The 20,389-nt window shown below is 34.1% G+C and overlaps 3 protein-coding genes and 1 non-coding gene across 4 annotated transcripts; 2 read left to right on the top strand and 2 right to left on the bottom strand.

The window, feature by feature from the left end:
* The first annotated feature begins 3,340 nt into the window (after positions 1-3,340).
* LOC108226459 (DNA-directed RNA polymerases II, IV and V subunit 12) lies at positions 3,341-4,685 on the top strand. Its single transcript, XM_017401422.2, has 3 exons — positions 3,341-3,500; positions 3,579-3,671; positions 4,415-4,685. Exons 1-3 carry the CDS (start codon positions 3,461-3,463, stop codon positions 4,435-4,437), a joined length of 156 nt encoding a protein of 51 aa, XP_017256911.1. The 5' UTR covers positions 3,341-3,460; the 3' UTR covers positions 4,438-4,685.
* Positions 4,686-5,414: 729 nt separating this feature from the next.
* Positions 5,415-10,519, bottom strand: LOC108224821 (elongation factor Ts, mitochondrial). The gene is made up of 9 exons (XM_017399552.2): positions 10,412-10,519; positions 10,047-10,312; positions 9,794-9,966; positions 9,511-9,597; positions 8,936-9,110; positions 8,525-8,709; positions 7,767-7,892; positions 6,891-6,979; positions 5,415-5,921 (listed from the first exon to the last, which is right to left on the bottom strand). The coding sequence occupies exons 2-9, from the start codon at positions 10,297-10,299 to the stop codon at positions 5,876-5,878; spliced, it is 1,134 nt and encodes a 377-aa protein (XP_017255041.1). The 5' UTR covers positions 10,300-10,312; positions 10,412-10,519; the 3' UTR covers positions 5,415-5,875.
* Positions 10,520-12,384: 1,865 nt separating this feature from the next.
* Positions 12,385-12,455, top strand: TRNAG-GCC (transfer RNA glycine (anticodon GCC)). The gene has a single exon. It is a non-coding gene; the product is annotated as a tRNA-Gly (tRNA).
* Positions 12,456-14,521: 2,066 nt separating this feature from the next.
* Positions 14,522-20,189, bottom strand: LOC108228012 (glucose-1-phosphate adenylyltransferase small subunit 2, chloroplastic). The gene is made up of 9 exons (XM_017403463.2): positions 19,816-20,189; positions 18,383-18,679; positions 17,545-17,814; positions 17,257-17,436; positions 16,409-16,512; positions 16,185-16,296; positions 15,842-15,940; positions 15,549-15,668; positions 14,522-15,153 (listed from the first exon to the last, which is right to left on the bottom strand). The coding sequence occupies exons 1-9, from the start codon at positions 20,059-20,061 to the stop codon at positions 15,037-15,039; spliced, it is 1,545 nt and encodes a 514-aa protein (XP_017258952.1). The 5' UTR covers positions 20,062-20,189; the 3' UTR covers positions 14,522-15,036.
* Between the last annotated feature and the right edge of the window lie 200 nt (positions 20,190-20,389).

Below are 20,389 nucleotides of genomic sequence, written 5' to 3'. Positions count from 1 at the left end.
GGAAATAAATTGAATTATCATGGCTACTAATAAGGTGCAAAAGAACAAGCCTGAGGATATAGGTTAACATTACAAAGAGGCTCTACTGACAGTTAATCGACCACATTTGAATTGGTCAATCGAGTCGAGCACTCATGACTAGGGACCAGAAGCTGTAGCCAAATTTCTGGAATCTGGAGGTTCATACAAAAAGTTACAACGTGGATAGAGCACTGCCGTGAATTGGTTTTTAACTTGTATGCTAACAAGTTGCAATTCACCACTTGGTGCTTATGAATGAGCTACCACAAAAGGCTTTTTGCATTCATGGTGCCCATGATACCCATCTCTGCTTTCTACAAGTGCTCCAACGTTGTACGAAATATCTGTTGGGCAGATATTTCTACTGATATTTATTACAGCAGTGTGCATACGACGAATCAAATATCTATTTCCACAAGATGTCTGACACGTTTGGGCAAGTAGACGAGTGATGGCGTTGTAGTAGCTACACGTGTTTTTGTTTTTGTCGCTGACATGACACATTCCATCAATTTTATCACAAGCCAAAGGTCGGCAATACACTTCATTACTTTGCAGCAAACTAATGTACCAGGCATTTCTACTTTCCTTTCTCACCCTATAAATAAACCTTATGGCTCCTCAGTATCTTTACATTTCATTTCCCCCTCGTTCTAATAACTCATAAACACCCGTCGTTTCTAGCTTCCAGCATCTCCCATCAGTCTTAGAATCTGCGATGACTAATGTACCAAAAATGAGGGTTGTGACGGAAGTTATTCCACCACATTTCATTTCCCTTGTTAGGCGACCAATGGAGAAAATGGCCACTATCGACGAGGAAGAGAATGAGATGGTCATCCGAAGCCTTTCCTCCTCTTTCCAGTTATCAAGCAAGTAAATAACAAGACAAGATGCTGTGCTGATTTTGTGAGAAACCAAGGATGATTACTCAGTTTCTATATTTTATAGACCATGATACAGCTGAGTCATTCAGAAGCTTCAATTAACCCTGTTCTTCTACATTTTATTATTGGTAGGGGAAACAGTGGTTGTCATTTGTTTTTTCACCTCAGTTCTTATGTAGAAAAATAAGCACACTCTCTAATTTTCAATGAGTATAATACTGGGCAGCGGATGAGTTTAGATGTATATATGATTTTGGTTTTTAATCTGCTTCGCGAAATATTTTTATTTTGTCCTTGATAACAATATCATGGCAGTAATATTAAACAGAAAATAGTCCACTGAGTATTATCCTATAAAACAGCAGAAATCACTCTTCATATCAGGGAAAACTTTAGAGATCGGAGCAAGATGAATCCAATACTTGATAAACTAGCTTGGGTAATCTCAGTTCATCTCATACAAGCTGACGCGCAGTGGCATGCCATCACGAGAAACCTGAATAAAATGCGAATAGTCTTCAAAGTTCAGACTTCAGACTCCCCAAAATACAATTTCCATCTTTTAGTAGAGTCGATAGGAGGACATGGAAATGTTCCTAACTTTAACCTTTGTTATCAAATTAAATATTTTATAATTCATGTCATTTATTATATATAGACAAATGATTAAATAAAAGTCCAAAATAAATTTTAAATGAACATTAGTTATTAAATAAATTTAATTTAATTCTTTTTGATGTCATCGCACGCAGTAAAATTACAACCCCAGGCCCCATATATTATTTTCATTCCTTTTTTTTTTTTGAAGTAAAAAAAAAGGAATGAAAATAATATTATTTTCATTCCTAAAAAAATAAATTTTATCTTTTATATTTAAATTCAAAAAATTTAAAAAAAGATCAAAATTATGTGAGAAACGTTACATCAAAATATTAATATTTATATATAATTTGGTATTACAAAATTTTGTTAATAGTTTCGGTCTTCATATTTACAATTTAAAGATTTAAGAAAATTTAAAAAAAAAATAAATCGAATTATTTGCGAGGTCTTTAATTATTTGATGAAACTTAAAGGGTGTTGCTAAATACAGTTCATATCTACTTGGTGCACTTCGCAGAGATTACAAGTATAACCTTAACTTATTAAATGCGTTCAAAATATTTTTGGGGATTACAATGTGTTTGGACTCTCAAGTAATAAAATCATGTATATTTGTAGCATCCGTTAGTACAACTGCAGAGTAAACTTAAAACAGTTTCTTACTTCTTTTTTTTAATTTTAAAATGTTTAGATTTTAATTCGATTATAAAATATATATAAAGTAAGAAACTGTTAACTTTCTAAATTTTTTGTTATTGGGATTTTAGCCCATCCCAATTATCTGTCCAGGCCCTAACAGTATAGTCTCAAAATTTTAAGTTTTTTCGATTAAATGAGAAAGTAAAAAAAAACTAACACATCGATAAAAAATCAAAGAGGTGGATAAAATTATATATATAATCACATATTTTAGTGATAAAATTATATATATATATAGTCAAATAAAATTATATGAATAACTATTATATATATAAATTATCTTTCTATTTTCTTAATACATATTAAAGGTTCTAGGCCAGTTAAAAGTTATAATATAAAAATATCAAATATTATCTAATATAGCCTCAAAATTTTAAGTTATTTAAATTAAAGTTGAGAATGAATAAGCAATGTTTTAACAAAAACCAATAAAAGATATAATCAACATATATTAATAAATGATTAGTAAACACTTATAGATTGAAAAAGATAATTAAATATATTGTTAGATAGTGTATAGATGTATTTATTGCATGCATTCATCTTGTTCACGTACACGAAAAACTATGGCTGAATTTAATTTTATATAGCATAAAACTTTAGGAAGGAATGAAGGATATATTGGTAAGGATTTTTCTAGTGTGTGCCCATGAGCACACATTATACACTAAATTTGAGGAGTTTAGTGGATTTTGATTGGTGGACTTGGTGTAAATGCAAGGTCATCCTTATTTATGATTAGATGCACCAAACTCATAAAATTTAGTGGTTATTGTGTGCCCATAGGCACACCACAAAAAAACCGTATTAGTAATCCTATGAACTGCACAAAGCAAAAGTGAAGTGTATTTAGCAACTACTCCCTCCGTCCCATATTGAGTGAGCTGGTTTGACTTTCACGGAGATTAAGAAAAAGATAGTAAGTTTAGTTGAAAAGTGGGTAAAGTTGTGGGACCTATCAATATTTAATAATAGATTTGAGATAGTGGAGGAAGATAGTGGGTGTAATAGTGTTTATATTATTATAGAATGGAGATAGTGGAAGAAAATAGTGGGTGTAATAGTGAAAAGTAGTGTTCAAAAATAGTAAATATGATAGGTTCATCCTTTTTGGGACGTCCCAAAAAGGAATAAGGGTCACATAGGGACAGAGGGAGTATGAACTTAAAAGAGGGGCGGCTGACTCCTGAGGAGTAATTGTTGTTTTCGGGTTGGGTTTTTGCTGACTCTAATCTTTGAAATCAATCAAGATGGATACTCAACCGGAACCCGTCAACTACATCTGCGGAGGTTTGCTTTGCTTTGCTCTTCCTTCCCCCTACATGACTACTCTTAATTTATAGGTTCCATTATTGTTGTTGCTTCTAGATTGTGGGCAGGAGAATACGCTCAAGCCTGGCGATGTTATTCAGTGCCGCGAGTGTGGCTACCGTATTTTATACAAAAAACGTACTCGCAGAAGTAATCTCTCTCCCTCAATTTCTGTTTTATTTACTTAACATTTTAATTGATTGCCTTTCTTATTTTTCTATTCGGAATATAGAAATGTTAATCATATAGTATACGTTTTTTTTTTGAAACCAGTCATATAGTATATGTTAATGTTTACTTCGCAATTCAGATTTGTCTGTTGTTTCATACCAGATTTGCGGGACAAAACAGAATGCGGTTTTCTGTTTTTATTCTTATCTTATGATTTTATTAGAATGAATGTTAAGACTTGATTATCTCTTTGTTGAGCTTTTAGGTCTTCATTCATACTTCGGATTCTTTTTGATGATTACTGTCTTTCGTTGTATTTTGTGGTTGCACAACTGCACTCGAACTTCGATGATGCTCTCTGACAGAATATATGTCAATAAATAAATATCTGGGTTGATCCTTTCTTTAAGGTTTGGTTTTTTAGAAATGAGATTTGTATGTGGAGCTGTCAAATTAGGATGTTTTAACCGATGTTTGTTCTGCTCCAACAAATAAATTGTTTACTTGTGCCTTCGCTATAGTTATTCTTATGGGTTTTTATGTGTATATCTGATACAAGTGTTCTGTGGTATTCCTACTTGTAGCACATAAATGGCTTTGGTGGCTGCTGACATGTTTTAGTATCATAACCGAGCTTACATTTCTGTTCAATCATTGAACATTAGTTAGTGGTTGCAATTGACCATGTGACAATTGTTTTATTTTGTTGTTCTTCACTGCAGTTGTTCAATATGAAGCCCGCTGAAGATTAGGTAGGGGAGTGTCATTGAGAAGATGAGAAGGGTGCTACATATGAAGGGGATTGAAAAATTCTAATGTCATGTCTTCTATTACCTCAAGACAATATATTATGTATTGTTTACTTAGCATTATGTGGATGTTCAGTGTTCACTTGATTGATATGACAAATGTTTGCTCTGTTAATTGTCTTCATTGATACTTTGAAGTCGTGTTTGCCTTGGAAGCAGTAATTTCATGGGTTTTACAAGATTACTATGGTTGCATTGACCTTATGTGCTATCTTTCCTTGGCTATATAACCAACGCACATCTGAGTATCTAACTCTTGGAGCATGATGCTGATTTGCCCACCTGATCTGTAAAAGATGTTGTGGACTTGTGGTGTTTCATATAGAGTATATGTTTTGGGAAAGACATATTTACATTTTGCATCTCTATAATTTGGTGGATAATCACTTTGGTTTTGATGGTCGGAAATTAACATGTCAGATCCTGCGACTATTGCAACCGATGCACATGTTCCAGCCCTTGGGGTAAAAATTTTCAAAGTTAACTGTTAACTTTTTCCTTGTGAGGGGTAATTATTGGTATTCTTATTTCAACAGTCATTTTAATAAACATTTTAATGGTTCGTTTAATTTTTGACCTAAAACAAGAAATATTTAAATGTTTTCTAAAAAGAACCCGTAGGAGAAAAAATGTTTATTTTTCTGAATCTTAAAATATATTGAGTAAAAAGATTCTTCTTAAAAAATGGAAAACTTTTGCTCTTTAGAGAAAAATATATCTATTGTCATATTATATTTACAAATGTTATTTAATCTTTATGAAAAACATTTATTTGTATAAAATATACATCATTAGCTTAGTTATTTTAATTTCCTAAAAATTGAAATACCTATTTGTTTGACTGATATTAGCTTTCAAAATTTGTTAAAGGGAGAAATAGTCTGACCGGATTAAAAAATTGAGATGTGAGGTACATATCCACAAACTCAAGAGTGTGATGTGTAACAAGGGTAAACCAAAGGGACCCAAAGTGTAATACAGTCTTTCAGAAACTGTAAGCAAACTTGGTAGACAGCAATGGGTTATGCCCATCCTAACCTCAGTAGAACTAATATTGGTTCCAGAATAATTCTTTAAATACACTACTATACGCCCATCCTCCTTGTCCTCTGTTACTCTGTATCTCATTTTATGCAATATCACAATGCATCTATCTTCTCCAAAGGAGTAAAGTTCCATTATTGTCACGAAATAAATAGTAAAACTCTAGAATCCAAGCATGCCTAACGTCACCTACTGAGAGGCCCCAACTTCGCTTTATAGTTACACATCAGTGCATGTGTACAAGAATAAGCACTTTGAGAGAAACACAACGTACAAAATTTTGGAGTACAAATATAAACTCCTTGAGACGGGATAAAGAATATATTAGAATCAGGCTGCTTGGGCCAAATCTTCAGGTGCACCAGCTGCTTCAAGGCTGAGGTACAAGTAAATGAACATCAATAAAATTTGAATAGTATTAAGATGAATTAAGAAATCAGAATAGCCTACAACAGATGTTAGCTGAGGTAAAAATAAATGATCATCAATTATATTAAAATCATGGCAAAATGAACTGGGATATTAAGTACCCTACCACAGATTACATCAAAAAAGTACCCTACCACAGATTGTACATATTTAATAAACTTATACTGTAAATCTGTAATCTCACATTTGCACTTCTTGAAGTCTTAAACACAAGTATGTATGAGGCTTTGAGCAATATACTGATGCCTATGCAGAGTTGGACATTACCGTTTTCAAGATACTTAAGCAGAAAAGCAATGACATAATGGCGGTGAAGCATAACCCCCCCCCCCCCCCCCCCCCAACCCACACACACACACACACAAAGGGAACATTAACTGAGGTGTTGCATGATATTGTGGAGGGCAGGAAACATCTATTTATTGGTTAGCAATATTAAATACTCCGCAACAGGTTTAGTTAAGTAGATCACCAAACACATGAACCAAAGTTATAATAAAAAAATAAGTAAAAAACAAACATAACTATATATACTATTCATTTTCAATCAAGAAATAAAGTTAAACAGATTTTTTTTAATAAGAAGTCACTGTAACCTATACATTTAACAAGCTAGAGTGTAATGATACGATGAGAGAAGAAAAGGGGTAAAAATTCTATAGAAAACTTATTTTAAACCATCACGCAGGTTAGCAAATTGCAGGCTGCAGTTTAAAGAGATTATGGTGGTTTGTTACAACATGTCAACCCCTGGTACAAAATGCATACCCAGGATGGGAAAACAAACACTCACTAGTATAAAAAAAACAAATTAATATATAAGAAAACTTGGTATAACGTCCTATTTACGAGATAAAAAGTCAAAACATTTAAGGAGCTAGAATATGATAAAGTGGAGCAGGTTTGAAGTGTTCACCTCTGAAGGCCTTCTCCAACTTCCATTCTTAAGAAATTACCAATCTTCACGGGAGAGCCAACTTCTTTGGAAAGATTGCTCAATAGCGTCTGCAAAAGTTAGTAGAGGACAACACATTTTATTACACTACCAATACATTCATTGTTGCTTGATATTAGAAAACATTAGTCATTAAAAGACACTTAAATTGCCTGGCAGAGCATACTTAAAGGCATGTTAGCGTTTGAACCAGATATATACGAAAATAAGGAACAGAGACTGTTATGAAAGCTGCTTTACAACTTTCAGTTAAACTAACATTTAAGATCCAAAGGTAACACTGCATTTCCTACGTAATATACAGACTTGAGAAAATGACATGCTTAACAATGAAGTCAACCTCAGAGTGGGATGACGCGTCGAATTTTTTACATGTAGTAAATGTAATTAATATAATAAAGTATTTATTAGATACATAAACTACCCTGCAAACTATTGCCTAATATTCTCCTTCAGAAGTTTAGGGAAATCTAACAAATCAGCAACTTTATCAATAAACCAAGTTCGAAAAGCAGATCTAATTTATTTGAATTACTGTAAGTTGGTTAATATGGAATTTCACTTGGAAGCATTTCTACTTTTACATCAATCAAATGCCTATCAGTGCTATTTTTGGGAGCAAATCAAAGCTTAGTCAAACTTTATATATTAGAACGGACTTTTATAAACAACCGCGTCGGTGACTATTAGAATTTGGTTTCAAAAATGACTCAATTAAGTAAAATATTTGACTCTACAAATTATACAATGCATGCGCAAAACCATCATGTATTAATATCCAAATGAACACAGTACTATAAAAGTAGTAAAAGGTCAAATCATATGACACCAGCATACCTTCACGTTTACACTGTCATTCACAACAAATTTTTGCTCCATCAATACAACTTCCTCGAAGTACTTCCGGAGACGACCTTCTACCATTTTCTCTATGGCCATCGGAGGCTTCCCGCTAGCTTCGGCCTGATGAAAAAGTTAAATGGGTTGATCAAGGTATGCAAAGAACACAACTATCACTTCAAAAACCTAACATACCAGTGAAATAATTTAAGGTAGTTATTTCCGTAATTATATTCCTTGAATGACAATCACATCAGTCTGTACTTCATATCAATCAAAAGGCTAAAAGATCGACTCATACAATAGATAATAAAGCTGCTGATCGATCTCAATAGACCTAACTATTTCCCTCCCTCATTCAAGTTCTTAAACCCCTAAAATGTTCATTAAAAAGGTCTTTTAAAACTAGTGTACATTAGCAACTATTTCATGGATTAAAATCCCTCTAAAAATAGGGATCAACTGTTCCAAATTTATAAACTTCACAATTAAAAAAATTTCTTGGAGCAAATACATATAGCTTAAAGAAAATTATATCATCTGTTAATTATTCATGATTGATACCTATCATTGCCTAAGCAAGTTAACCCAAAAAGTCATTCTTACGAACACTAACATCACTCAAATTCTTCAGCTAACCAAAGACATGTCCTTGAGTATCTATGCCATTGACTGGAATAAGAAACTTAGCATCAGGACATCCATTTCACAGTTTCCCTACTTTAATTTGTAAAGCACTGATATAATAAAATTACCTGAGACTTGAGAATCTCTCGTTCATTATTTATTGCCTCAGATGAAACAAGTTCTTTTGTTAAAAATGATGGCTTTGCAGCTACTACATGCATTGCCAGTTCCGACCCAACACGTTGCACGGCATCAAGTGGAGCATTCTGATCCTCCACTTCGAGAGATAAAATGCTAGCAATTCGTCCCAGACCTGCACCACAATTAGGCGCAATCAGCTACACTATTGATTAATATCATCTTAGTCCAGCAAAACACTTAGATCCTCTGTGTCAAATATTATAATGTAAGAACTAAGAACAACGTGGAGATTCTGACAAAATGATAAATAGCTCAGAGAAGCATTATGTAATATCATCTTTATGTAAATGTAAGACTGAGTTCTAGCTGTAATAATAAAGCATTTGACAATACCTTACCTGGTTGTGGGCTTGCATGTAGATACGTGGACATGACTCCATATGAAGACATGGACATTGCGTACCCCCTTCTAAGTTTAACATTCTCACCCATCATGGCAGCCACTTCTGTAATAGCATTTTGAACTGTTCTTTCTCCACTTAATTTTGGATGCTCAACATCTAATTTCAAACCCTAAAGAAGACGACAACATAAGAGATACTTACGATCAAATGACTCCTGATCTGTTGAGTTAATTATAAATGTTAAATTCACCATTTTTTGCCGAGTAAAAAATTCATACAGACGGACCGTGGAATTAAATACTTAATAGTAACAAAAAACAACTGTATAATTTGCGGTTTTGATTATTTAAATGACTTGGAAAAAATCTATCAAGATTGTATGGGTCAGTGCTATTAATTAAGCTAAAATTAAAAATAGTAAAGAGAACTTCAATATTGGTTTATACATGAACAAGTTACAAGGTATATTGTTATAGTTCCTGTCCCTAACATTTTTCATGGATTACAGCACAGCACCCTAACAAGTATAATAGAAGATAAATAGGTACCGAAATTTATAAACCTTTTACCTCAAAGTACTCTGGTCCAATAGGAAAAGCACCTGAAAGTTGTTGAGAATTGTCCACCAAAAGAGCTAATTTCGCCAAGGACGCGGCCTGAATAAATAATAATTACTAAGAAATGTCTTAACCAAATATACACATATTAGTATATTACTTGGACATGACACGCATGAGGCATGAACACTAGATATGTTTTAGATATGTTTTACAAGTAAGCAATACATTTTACATCAAATAACAATATTAACTCTCAAATATAAAATTAACATTTTACTATCAAAATACTAACCAAACATCGGAAAATATCATTCCTAGCAACAAAGTCAGTCTCACAATTAAGCTCAATAACAGCAGCCTTATTCTCATTCTGTGCCAACGCAAGTAACCCCTCTGCAGCCGTCCGCGACGATTTCTTAGACGCAAGAATCACCCCTCTTTTCCTCAAATCCTTCTGCGCAGCATCTACATTAAACACTCACATTCTTAACCGCAAAACGTATACTAAACTCATAAACCAAATCACAAAACAAAAAAAGACTTGCCGATATCCCAATCGCAGGTAACGAGAGCAGCCTTAACTTCCTTAATAGGAGCACTAGTCCTTTCCCTCAACTGCTTAATCAAACTCATTTGTTCCGAAACCGGGGCTTCAGAACCGTAATTTCGAACCATAAATCTATTTTGATTGGCATATTGAGGGACAATTGAAGCTCTAAAATGTGGAGATTGCACGTGATTTCTCAGGCTCTTACACAATATGTCAATTGAACGCTTAGCAGATTGAGAATAAATCATTTTGCAATATAACCTACAGAAACATAAAAACACACAAATTGATACTTACAGAATAGATACAAGTGAGTCAAGGATGCATAACTCGTTCTGAAAATGAAGAATACATACTGACCTGTTACTCTGTAAGTGTGAAGTAGTCTAGGGTTTTTAGTGATTCTTGAATGAGTTCAGAGCAACAAGAGGGTGTCTAACAAAATTACGCACAATGGTTCACTTAGCTCAACTTAAAAAACCTCTTTATTATTTATAAAATCTTTTTAAATTTATTGTTTATAAATAAAAAGAGTACTTACGAATGAAAAAATAATTCAACTAATCTGTTTTGATGGACAGTTACCTCGATTAAGTAATAAGCGATAAACTAATATTCTCACTAAAATAATATTTTCTTCTAGTCCCAACATAATGTAAATAGTGTAATTTTACTCTCAATAAAGTTATAAACTCGATAAAATAATTTTTTTCGTTGGTCCCAAAGTTATTACCTTAAAGAAATTTAACTGTATTTGAAATTTACGGTTTACTGGGTACAGAAACAGTAATATAAAAATTACATATTAAATTAATTTTTATAATATTTATATATTTTTAGAAAATCAAATTTGAAAAATAAAAATAAATCGGTGAACATTTTGTAAATATTTTCGAAAGATAATAATATCGCAAAAAGATTTAGAAGAAGTGATAGTTTTAATAATTTTCCTAACAATAAGCACTCTCGTGATATTGTGAAAAATTTTGAACTTATAAAATATTTTGCTTATAATAAATAGAAAGTATAAATATTAGGTAGAAAAAAAAAGTACTCTATATATCGTAAAATTTATTGAATTCGTAAGACATTTTAATTTTATGATACGGATTATATTCATTAACCGTACTTAAGTTGTTATAATTTGAATATGATTATTTTATCGGATGTCATTGAGGACCTCCGATGAAATTGGATTGTGTCTTTTGGGATTAATGCTCTAATTGGTCACTGTACTGGACTAAAACTTTCAGTTGGCCTACCGAGTCAAAAAAGTTTTCATTTAAATAATAAAGTACGTAAAAACTTTCAATCACGAGATTAAGAAAAAAAATATTTCACCGCCGTTAAACATGTCTTTGACTTTAACGGAAAATGTTAACTTTAACGGAATTTAAGGATTAATGCTCTGTTTCATCACTCTACTTGATCAAACTTTCAGTTGACCTACCGAATCAAAAAAGTTTTCATTTAAATAATAAAACATGTAAAAACTTTTGAAAATGCTACTTTGTTTGATACGTTGCATGGGAGCCGGGATTTTGATGGGATTCAGTTAATGAAAGTGTACATGGAAATGCAAGGGTTTGGGCTCAGGCCATCTGCAACCATGTTTGTTTCGTTAATCTGCCCACTCCATCTACCTATTCTTGTCTCTTGGAAATGCATGCTGCTACTGGCCAAATAGATTTTGCCATGAAGCTGTATAATTCGATGTAGTGTGCTGGTCTAAGACCGGAACCCGGTACTTATACTTATGTAAGTGCTAGTGATGTTTTAATGGTTTATATCAAGGATGCTTATGTTGATCTTGCCTTAAGATGGTTAGGTTTCATGGGTTGCATGGTTTGTGATAGAGCAAAACTTATTCGACATGTGCTTACCTTGGATTCAGTGGGTAATTTGGTTCAAGAAGATTGTGTACTACGCATGTTATCACCTGATATGTACTGATGAGATGAACTGCACTGCAGATGTTGGCGAGCTTATAAGAAAAAACATCTATTTCCAGATTGTTTGTATAGTTGTCATGTACTCAGTAGGCCAAGTGAAAGTTTTGATTGAGTATGGTGATGAAATAGAACATTAACGCATTAGAAACTTAACGGAGACTGACGGAGTGGTCTATTTGAAAGTTTTTAATAGTACAATTAGTTGACTGAAAACTTTTTTGACTCGGTAGGCCAACTGAAAGTTTTAGTCGAGTAGAGTGATGAAATAGAGCATTAACCCGTGTCTTTTGTGATACAGAATTTAAGTAATTAGTTTGAATTTAAGTAACAGAAGTTTATTGTCTTCGGTGAACCCGAGTAACTTGTTCACTCTTCACAACAGCACCAGTGGTCTAGTGGTAGAATAGTACCCTGCCACGGTACAGACCCGGGTTCGATTCCCGGCTGGTGCAAAGCTATGATGAAACCTGCATTTGACGCAGTTGGATAGGGTCCGCTGCTTATTCTGAAGATCTGTTCAGAAAAACGAGAATGCTTCTGAGCTTTATCTTTTTGCTGCTTGACTTCAAGACCTGGAGTACGTGTGGCTGTGTGTGTGGGGTTTTTAGGAGAATAGTAAACTGCATATATTTAAATATAAAAATGTTAAGAATGTGTTTTATATTCGTTATTGAAAAAAGTAGAGTTTGTATATATTTTTTTCATAAATAAATTCTTATTCCCGGAAAATAAGTTTAAACGAACGAACACTCAACGCATTCTTGTTTAAAACAGAATGAACAGGCACTTATAAGTTGCATCACTTGACAATTGACATACTAGTACAACACAGTATAAGGGAATAGATTTTCATCAAAACACTGAATCTTTATTGTTTTGGTTAACTGAAACTTGGTCTTAGATACATGCACGTAGACGGACACTCTAATGTATACAAGTGATCTTAGTTCTAGCTGTCAAGTAGCTCATCATCCTCCTCCGCCACCACCGCCACCGCAGCCTCCTCCTCCTCCACCGCCACCGCAGCCTCCTCCTCCTCCACCGCCACTGAAGTCTCCTCCTCCTCCTCCACCGCCACCCCAACCTCCACCACCACCTCTGCGGGGACGAGGTTTTCCGGAATCACCGGGATCACCGCATGCAAATATGATCATGGAGATGATTGAGACGGACACAAGAATCATAAAAAGCATAAGGACAACTCCTGCTGATGCTGCACTCGCATCATGCTTGACATTTTCTAGGTATATTAGTCTACTCATGCTTCATACACTACTACTACTCTCTGTAATACAAGTCTACAGGTGATTATGTTTACAATTTGATGAATGGCCCGCTATTTATATTATCCTCCAGGCCTCAGCAGTATTGACTCCGCTATATATAACAAACTAGTTGGACAATAATAATACTGTAATATTATTATTGATTTTTCCAAGTAATTCAGCTTAAGACCGAGACTTCTGGATGCACATGTTTCACTTGGTATTTTTTTTATTGTTTACAAAATATCATGAATTATGGAGTATAATTTTCATAAATTAAAATTTAGGATCTTAAGAGAACGGTAAGGGTGTAATGATACACCTTGCTCCATACGAGTTAAGGGAGAATATATAAATTGTTTTTGATGAGGAAGTTTGGCTTTTGATTTCTAAAATACAATAGGAATTTTAATTTTATTCAGTTTTTAAGAATTTTAGGAAGTTCCAAACATAGACTAAAATATAAATAATATTTTATTCATCCCTCATACCTGTAATATTTTATTTTATTCCTTCTCATTCTACTCTTCTCAGTCAAAACACAAATGTTTGCGTGCACACAAGCCTTTGGAAGATCCTGTGATATTTGATACGTAGTAAATTTCTATGTTTCTTCTTACTCCCGCAAATGTAGAGCATAAGTCATATGCTACATACAAATTTTAAAGAATCACACTTGGTAACCTTCTCTGTGAATGATATTTCTATTGTCTTTTTTGTCATATATCGAAGGTCAGGCATTCGAATTTATTAAGATTAGTGTCTCAGATATTATTTCTTTCTCCGCAGATGGAGATCGTTAATTAAGCATAAAAGCTAAAATAAAACATGTAAAAGGAGACGTAGTAAATAATATGCCAAGAGCTGAAATCTTAAATGACTCAAACTAAACCACCTCATCATAAAACATCTGTTTTTAAGACTACAAATCCTATAAAATTGATGTGAAAGTTCAAACTTTAAATTATCAAAGAGCCTTTTAAGAGTTGCAGGGAGCTCTAAGAAACATCCTCTCCTAATTTTTCAATTTATGAGTTTGAATAAATATCATTTTGAATAGTAAATCTGCAGCATTAATACAGTCAATACTGACAGCAGATAACATCAAAATTTTAAAGTAAGAATATCAATTACTAATATTCCGAAAATTTACAAAAGACGATGTAAAGATAATAGCATCGTGGTTCCCATGTGATGAGTTTTTGAAGATTCAAATACACGTGATTACACCGTCAAATACTAACAAAAGGAAATCCAAGTAAGAATCACTCTTAGCAGATAAGAAATTTCAAAGTAAAAAATTACAAAGATATGTTCTGAGAAATTACAAAAGACATAAAAATGATAAACATAAACATAGCTATGTGATAAGGTTTTGAAGTTTCATAAGGAATTAATGAAAATGACATTCTGGATACGTATGAGGGAATACAGCGCAAGTCTATACACGAAATTTCCATGGACAACATAACATTTATAATATCTACCAAGCTTCGCACAGACCCACTCAAGCAATCAGCAAAGACTTCAAGGTCGTTCCCAACAAGTTGTAGACTATGATTTATTGATTGAAGATAACCTTTACAGTGATTTAGCAACTGAAGAACACCTTTAAAGTGCAATTTGATGAGTCCCCTTTTTCGCTATCCAGTGCTTGTGTTATTAGAAGATTAACATATGGTATTATACATCGTTATGGTTACACTCATCTAACCAAAAAGTGGGGACTGATCCCAAAAGTTGACTGTGACATATGGAAGAATGACATTTAGATTACAGTACCACTGGGAATCAAAGCATCCTTGATCACTGTCACAATTCCGCTCTTAATAAAGTAGCCGTCTGTTTCTCTTGCTGCTTCTTGCACATTGTCACTATTAATTATCTGAAATGATAAATTTTATCATAAGGCTCCCTACAGACCTTATGTACGCAAATTAGGCGAATAATGAATATTGCAACTGAATTATGCATGTACATCCAAAGCTACATCAGCTTATATATAATTTTTCTCATCCATCCTTACCCACCTGTCTCTTTTGAGAAGAGGAGAGAGAGGAGGGCCTCCATTAATTTAAAAAGCATCAAATATATTTTGATTTGTGGTTGTAACACCAATTTTATCGCAAAACCTCTATCTTTTAATTAAGCTCAGATTAAGACGTATAGTTGTCTGGACACAAATTTACCTATGGTATCCAAGGCAATTTATTATGGTTGTTACCAAGGTTGTAGCATATCTTAACTAATGATGATAAAAGCAAACAACTTATATATTACCTTCACATTGTCCCCTATGCGGGCATTTTTGTCAATAATTGCTCTTTTGATGTGTGAATTCTTGCCAATACCAATCGGAACACCACCTTTTGCAGCTAGTGATCGCCTGTCAGCATCCGTCTGTATGGCAACAAAATTTGTTTAGAAAGATGATTACAGAGATTGCAAGATCAAGAACAGAAAACTCTAGGTCACACCAATTTGTAATAGGGAAATGATACAAGCAGATCATGAAAGTACAGAAGCTTCTTTTAAAAAGGGGGGGAAACCAACTTCCCCTTTAAAGATATTACCTCATAATAATCTGCGCCCATTAAAAGAGTATCTTCGATAATTGCACCTTCTGAGATGCAAGATCTAAGACCTACCACTGAGTGGTGAATTTTGCAGTTCTGCACAGAAATAAATATGCATATCAAATTTCACGATGACAAAACCTTCATATCTGGTGGTTAAATACTTGTCGTGAGTTTTGCTGGCAAAAAATTGCAACTTATTTTTTTTGGAATTATATGAAAATAATACTATTATTTAGATTTATTTCACTTGGTTAACCAAGATAAATTTCCGGCATTCGTTTCTATTGTATAGAACCAAGATACACGTAGAAAGCTAAGCTAATTACTGACATTATACCTTAATCACACAACCCTCGCCAATAACACTATCTGTGACATCAGCATCAAGCATTTTGGACGGAGGCAAATATCGAGGTTGGGTGTAGATTGGGGATGAACGATCATAGAAGCTGCACAATGAGTTCCAGGCATTATATTCCATTAGTACCAAACAAAACTCGAAATTCTCCAGCACATAAAATTTTCAGCATATATAAATCTTCCTCGCCAGGAAAATATTACCTGAAATCTGGCACTGGCTTCTTTGTAATTCCCAAATTGGCATTGTAAAATGCCTCAATCGTACCTATATCTTCCCAGTAACCATCATACAGGTAAGCTTGCACCTGAGTAGTTAGTAGTAATTAGATATGTGGAATTTTATAAACAAATCATTTTAGGAATTCTTTTATATGCACCTGAGTAGTTAGTAGTAATTAGATATGTGGAATCTTATAAACAAATCAAATTAAGAATTCTTTTATATTTCTCTTGACAGTTGGTATAAAAGTATACTCCTGTCTTGCTAGTTTATAAATCAGCTGATAAATTGACGCCAGCCATCTTTCTCTTGACAGTTTGGGTATCCATAAATATTTAACTGAAGACGGTCTCATTTAAATAGGTATGCTATGCGCAGTAGAGCTTGCCCAAGATTTCAGCACTACAAATCTTTGGTTTAGAGAAAAATCATGAGTGAACTAAAAACATGAATGAGTCTAAATTTTCTATGATGAAGATTGTTGGGAAAATAGTGAAGAAACGGAATGGAGCATTCCTTTCAAAACATGTGGGTTAGATTTCTAGTTCAAATAGAGGAGAATAAAATGATGAAAGGAATGAAAGTTATAAACATTTTCTCTAAGCTCCCCCAAATTAAGTACAAATTTCATTCCATTCTCTCTCCATTCCATTCCATCCAAGTGAACTCAGCCTTAGTTCTTATAAATCTGTTTCTAACAGACAGAGATGGTACAAAGAAAACAAGTATAAACAGTGTTGATGCAGAAGTGTATTTGTGAGCGTTAATCTATTCAAGAAATTGAAATATATAACAGTAAATCATATTAGAGAATGGTAACAATGCCTACTCTTAATCCAAGGGATGTTGCACCAGGAATAACTTCACTTCCAAAATCATTTGCCCCGGGAAATTTGTCGCGGAGCAGACTCATCATCACGTCTTTGCTGACAACATATATACCCATACTTGCTATGTAAGGCATCTCTTTAGCTCTCACATCATCCAGGCCCAAAATTGTTGTATCAACCTAAAACAAATAAATTAATTGAAGTTAACAGATTAAAGTTTAATCACCAATCCTAGACAACACTTGGACGGAAAAATTTAGCACATAAATTTTAGGAAGTTGTCTCACCTTCATAGCTTTTAATTGTTCTCCTTGGGGTTTCTCTGCAAATTCAATTATGCGTCCTTCTTCATCAATCTTCATCAAACCAAAGGCAGTTGCACGCTTCTCATCCATTGGAAGGGCAGCGACAGTAATATCAGCATCAGTTTCTCTATGCGCTTGAATAAATTTTTCATAGTCCATACGATATAGATGGTCCCCAGCAAGAACCAGATATTCTAGAACATTGTGCTCCTCAAACAGCCATAAATACTGTCTCACTGCATCAGCCGTACCCTAAAACAAATTACAAATGGAAGTCAAAAAGGATTTCATTATAAATCAGAACATATGAAGAGGAGACGCATGCTTGAATTTCATTCTCTACATGCATGCAATCAAGGAATACCCAGAGGGCTTGATTTTTTTTAAAAAAATGACCTTATTTACTTCCACATGTCTTGGAATTTTTTTTAAATAAGAATATCATTTTCTAATATTGTCTTGCAAGAAGACTAGCAGGGAGATGATGCATCAAAGATAACTGTACTTAGTACACAAAAGAAGGGAAGGCCATAACCTGCAGAAATATAAAAGGAACATTGCATGCAAGGAAATTGGTGCATATAACTTTCATGTTTGTCATAGTAACATCTAATTCTAGTTATATATCCAGATGATATGCAACACAATTCCAACAAAGTAGTTGCACCATGATATGTACAAAGAAATCGATTTGGAAAATTTCTAATCTCAGCAATGGAATCGCAATTTAGTGAAGAATATTGGACTCATGGAGTGCTTGCAGGCGCATGCTGCAGAACTTGGATAATTAGACACTGTAAGTGGGTCAGACTAAGAATACCTGGAACCAGTTGGGGTTCTCTGGACTCTGCTGAGCAGCTAGAACTTCAACAAACCCCTCATTCTTGTAACCACCCATATTGCTTGCATAAGCCCGGGAGAGATGGCGATTGAGAGATGCAGAATTAAATTGCGTAAGAACATAAATCTTTGAGATGTTGCTATTCAAGCAATTGCTGACAGGAATATCGATAAGCCTATAATTTGCTCCCAAGGGAACTGCTGGTTTTGCCCTCTTCTTTGTTAGAGGGTAAAGACGGGTCCCAGCCCCACCTCCAAGTATAATTCCCAGGACACTCTGTAGAAAATAAGATAGATGGCAATAGATTTCAGATTTATTTCATAAAAGCTTTTTTTAGAACATAGGGTAAAACTGGAAGGTAACATAATAATGTAACTTGTTTCCATACAAGTAAACTAAAAATTGAAACATGATGTAAAACCATATAGAGAGTGTTACCATATGAGTAACATGATAATGTAGAGTGTTATCATATGAGTGACTTAATTAAGAATTATCTACGAATATGCCAACAAATTTCCAGAAGCCTGCCAGCAGAGCATGAATTCTCATTGAATATGTAATAACATTTCTGCTAAACAATTTTCCTCTATACTTTCAAGACATCAGATCATCCAACTGTAAGTTATCACAGTTTGTGTATGTTGCATGCATCAAGGTCATGTTTTCATACATTACTATCATAACTGAAGTGCACACACATCTTTAAGGATTGGATAGCTATCTATGTACATGTCACTTCCCTCATCCTGATTTCCAAACCAGTTCATATGCATTGAATTAGTACTCAAGTAAAGAACACATGAATCTCTCATCATTTCACTTCTCGTATCGGGGGGAAACACTGCTTAAGGTGCCAACTCCCAAATTTAACTTCGTAATATATCCAAGTACCGAACAAAATTCAATTTCCTCATTAATGCTGGCCACAAAGTCCAGAAATGCACGCAGATATAGAAGGTACAAATACGTAAAGTTCTTATAACTTTAATTGATCCTAGAGTGGGTCGAGACTAACAAAACATACTACCGCACAAAGTGCAAAATATCAGAGATATTAGCATCACGGATCACCTACATCTGATCAGTACATTGTTTCGGTGTTACAACTTACGGTTTAGTCCAAAAAATAGATTTCTAACGGATCGCAGTCTTGAAATTAAGTTCAACAGGCAGTGAGAAAGCGCTAGTGTCGGTTTTAGTGTGGTATGATCAGCCACTACTCACTATACAGTAACTTCATTAATTAAATTCTATCAATTAGCTACTGTAATTAAGTAAAACATCTACTCAGATCTGCAATCAAACTTTCACCATTAACAACATTTAATCAAAAATAAAATTAGCTTAATATATCAGTGGGAATAAAAAACAAATAATCATCACAATTTCTAAATAGTACTATATCATACACGACTAGCATCAGGATCGAGACAAGTCTGCGAATTCTGAGAATCAGAAACAGCCTTGGGAGACACCACAACCGCAGCACCTCTCGAACGACGTCGTTGAACAGAATGCGAGATTTTAGCGCCGGAGACTTGAGACGAAAACGACAATTTCCTCAACGACGTCGTCCTCCGAAAATCTCTCGCCGGAGATGAGCAAGTCCCGGCGGAGGAGCTCTGAGGTGGCTTCAACGTTCCAATGGCAGCCATTGTTGTTGTGGACAAGCACTAAAGAAGAAGAAGAGTTGGTTACAGAAGAGTTTGTTTGAAAAGAAGGAAAGCAGAAGGTTATGTTATGAGAAAGGAAGGGGTAGTTTGGGGAATGTAAAAATCTAGGGATACTAATGAAATTTGGAGGATATCATTTTCTAGGGATCATAGTCGGGTGTGATAGATTAATAATTTTCACGTGCATTTGCAAGATCTCTGTGACAGTCTATAATGCTGCTTTTATACCTAACTTCATGGCTATCTTTTCCATTTTCTTTACTACTTATTTTAGTTTTACTTGCTTAATCATTAAAGTGTCATTACTTCT

The sequence above is a fragment of the Daucus carota genome, chromosome 6 (genome assembly GCF_001625215.2).
Source record: "Daucus carota subsp. sativus chromosome 6, DH1 v3.0, whole genome shotgun sequence".
NCBI classification, from domain to species: Eukaryota; Viridiplantae; Streptophyta; class Magnoliopsida; order Apiales; family Apiaceae; genus Daucus; species Daucus carota.
The sequence above is the reverse complement of the archived record's forward strand: the minus strand, read 5'-3'. Positions and strand labels throughout refer to the sequence as shown.

Excerpts from the sequence above, each read along its gene's own strand:
- LOC108226459 (XM_017401422.2), top strand. The coding sequence starts at position 3,461 with ATGGATACTCAACCGGAACCCGTCAACTACATCTGCGGAG. Across the intron at positions 3,501-3,578 it reads CGTCAACTACATCTGCGGAG|ATTGTGGGCAGGAGAATACG; the intron begins GTTTGCTTTGCT and ends TGTTGCTTCTAG. Across the intron at positions 3,672-4,414 it reads CAAAAAACGTACTCGCAGAA|TTGTTCAATATGAAGCCCGC; the intron begins GTAATCTCTCTC and ends TCTTCACTGCAG.
- LOC108224821 (XM_017399552.2), bottom strand. The coding sequence starts at position 10,299 with ATGATTTATTCTCAATCTGCTAAGCGTTCAATTGACATATTGTGTAAG. Across the intron at positions 9,598-9,793 it reads ATGATATTTTCCGATGTTTG|GCCGCGTCCTTGGCGAAATT; the intron begins GTTAGTATTTTG and ends TTATTTATTCAG. Across the intron at positions 6,980-7,766 it reads ATGACAGTGTAAACGTGAAG|ACGCTATTGAGCAATCTTTC; the intron begins GTATGCTGGTGT and ends TAACTTTTGCAG.
- LOC108228012 (XM_017403463.2), bottom strand. The coding sequence starts at position 20,061 with ATGGCTGCCATTGGAACGTTGAAGCCACCTCAGAGCTCCTCCGCCGGG. Across the intron at positions 16,297-16,408 it reads AAGCCAGTGCCAGATTTCAG|CTTCTATGATCGTTCATCCC; the intron begins GTAATATTTTCC and ends CTCATTGTGCAG. Across the intron at positions 15,669-15,841 it reads TGGGCGCAGATTATTATGAG|ACGGATGCTGACAGGCGATC; the intron begins GTAATATCTTTA and ends GTTGCCATACAG.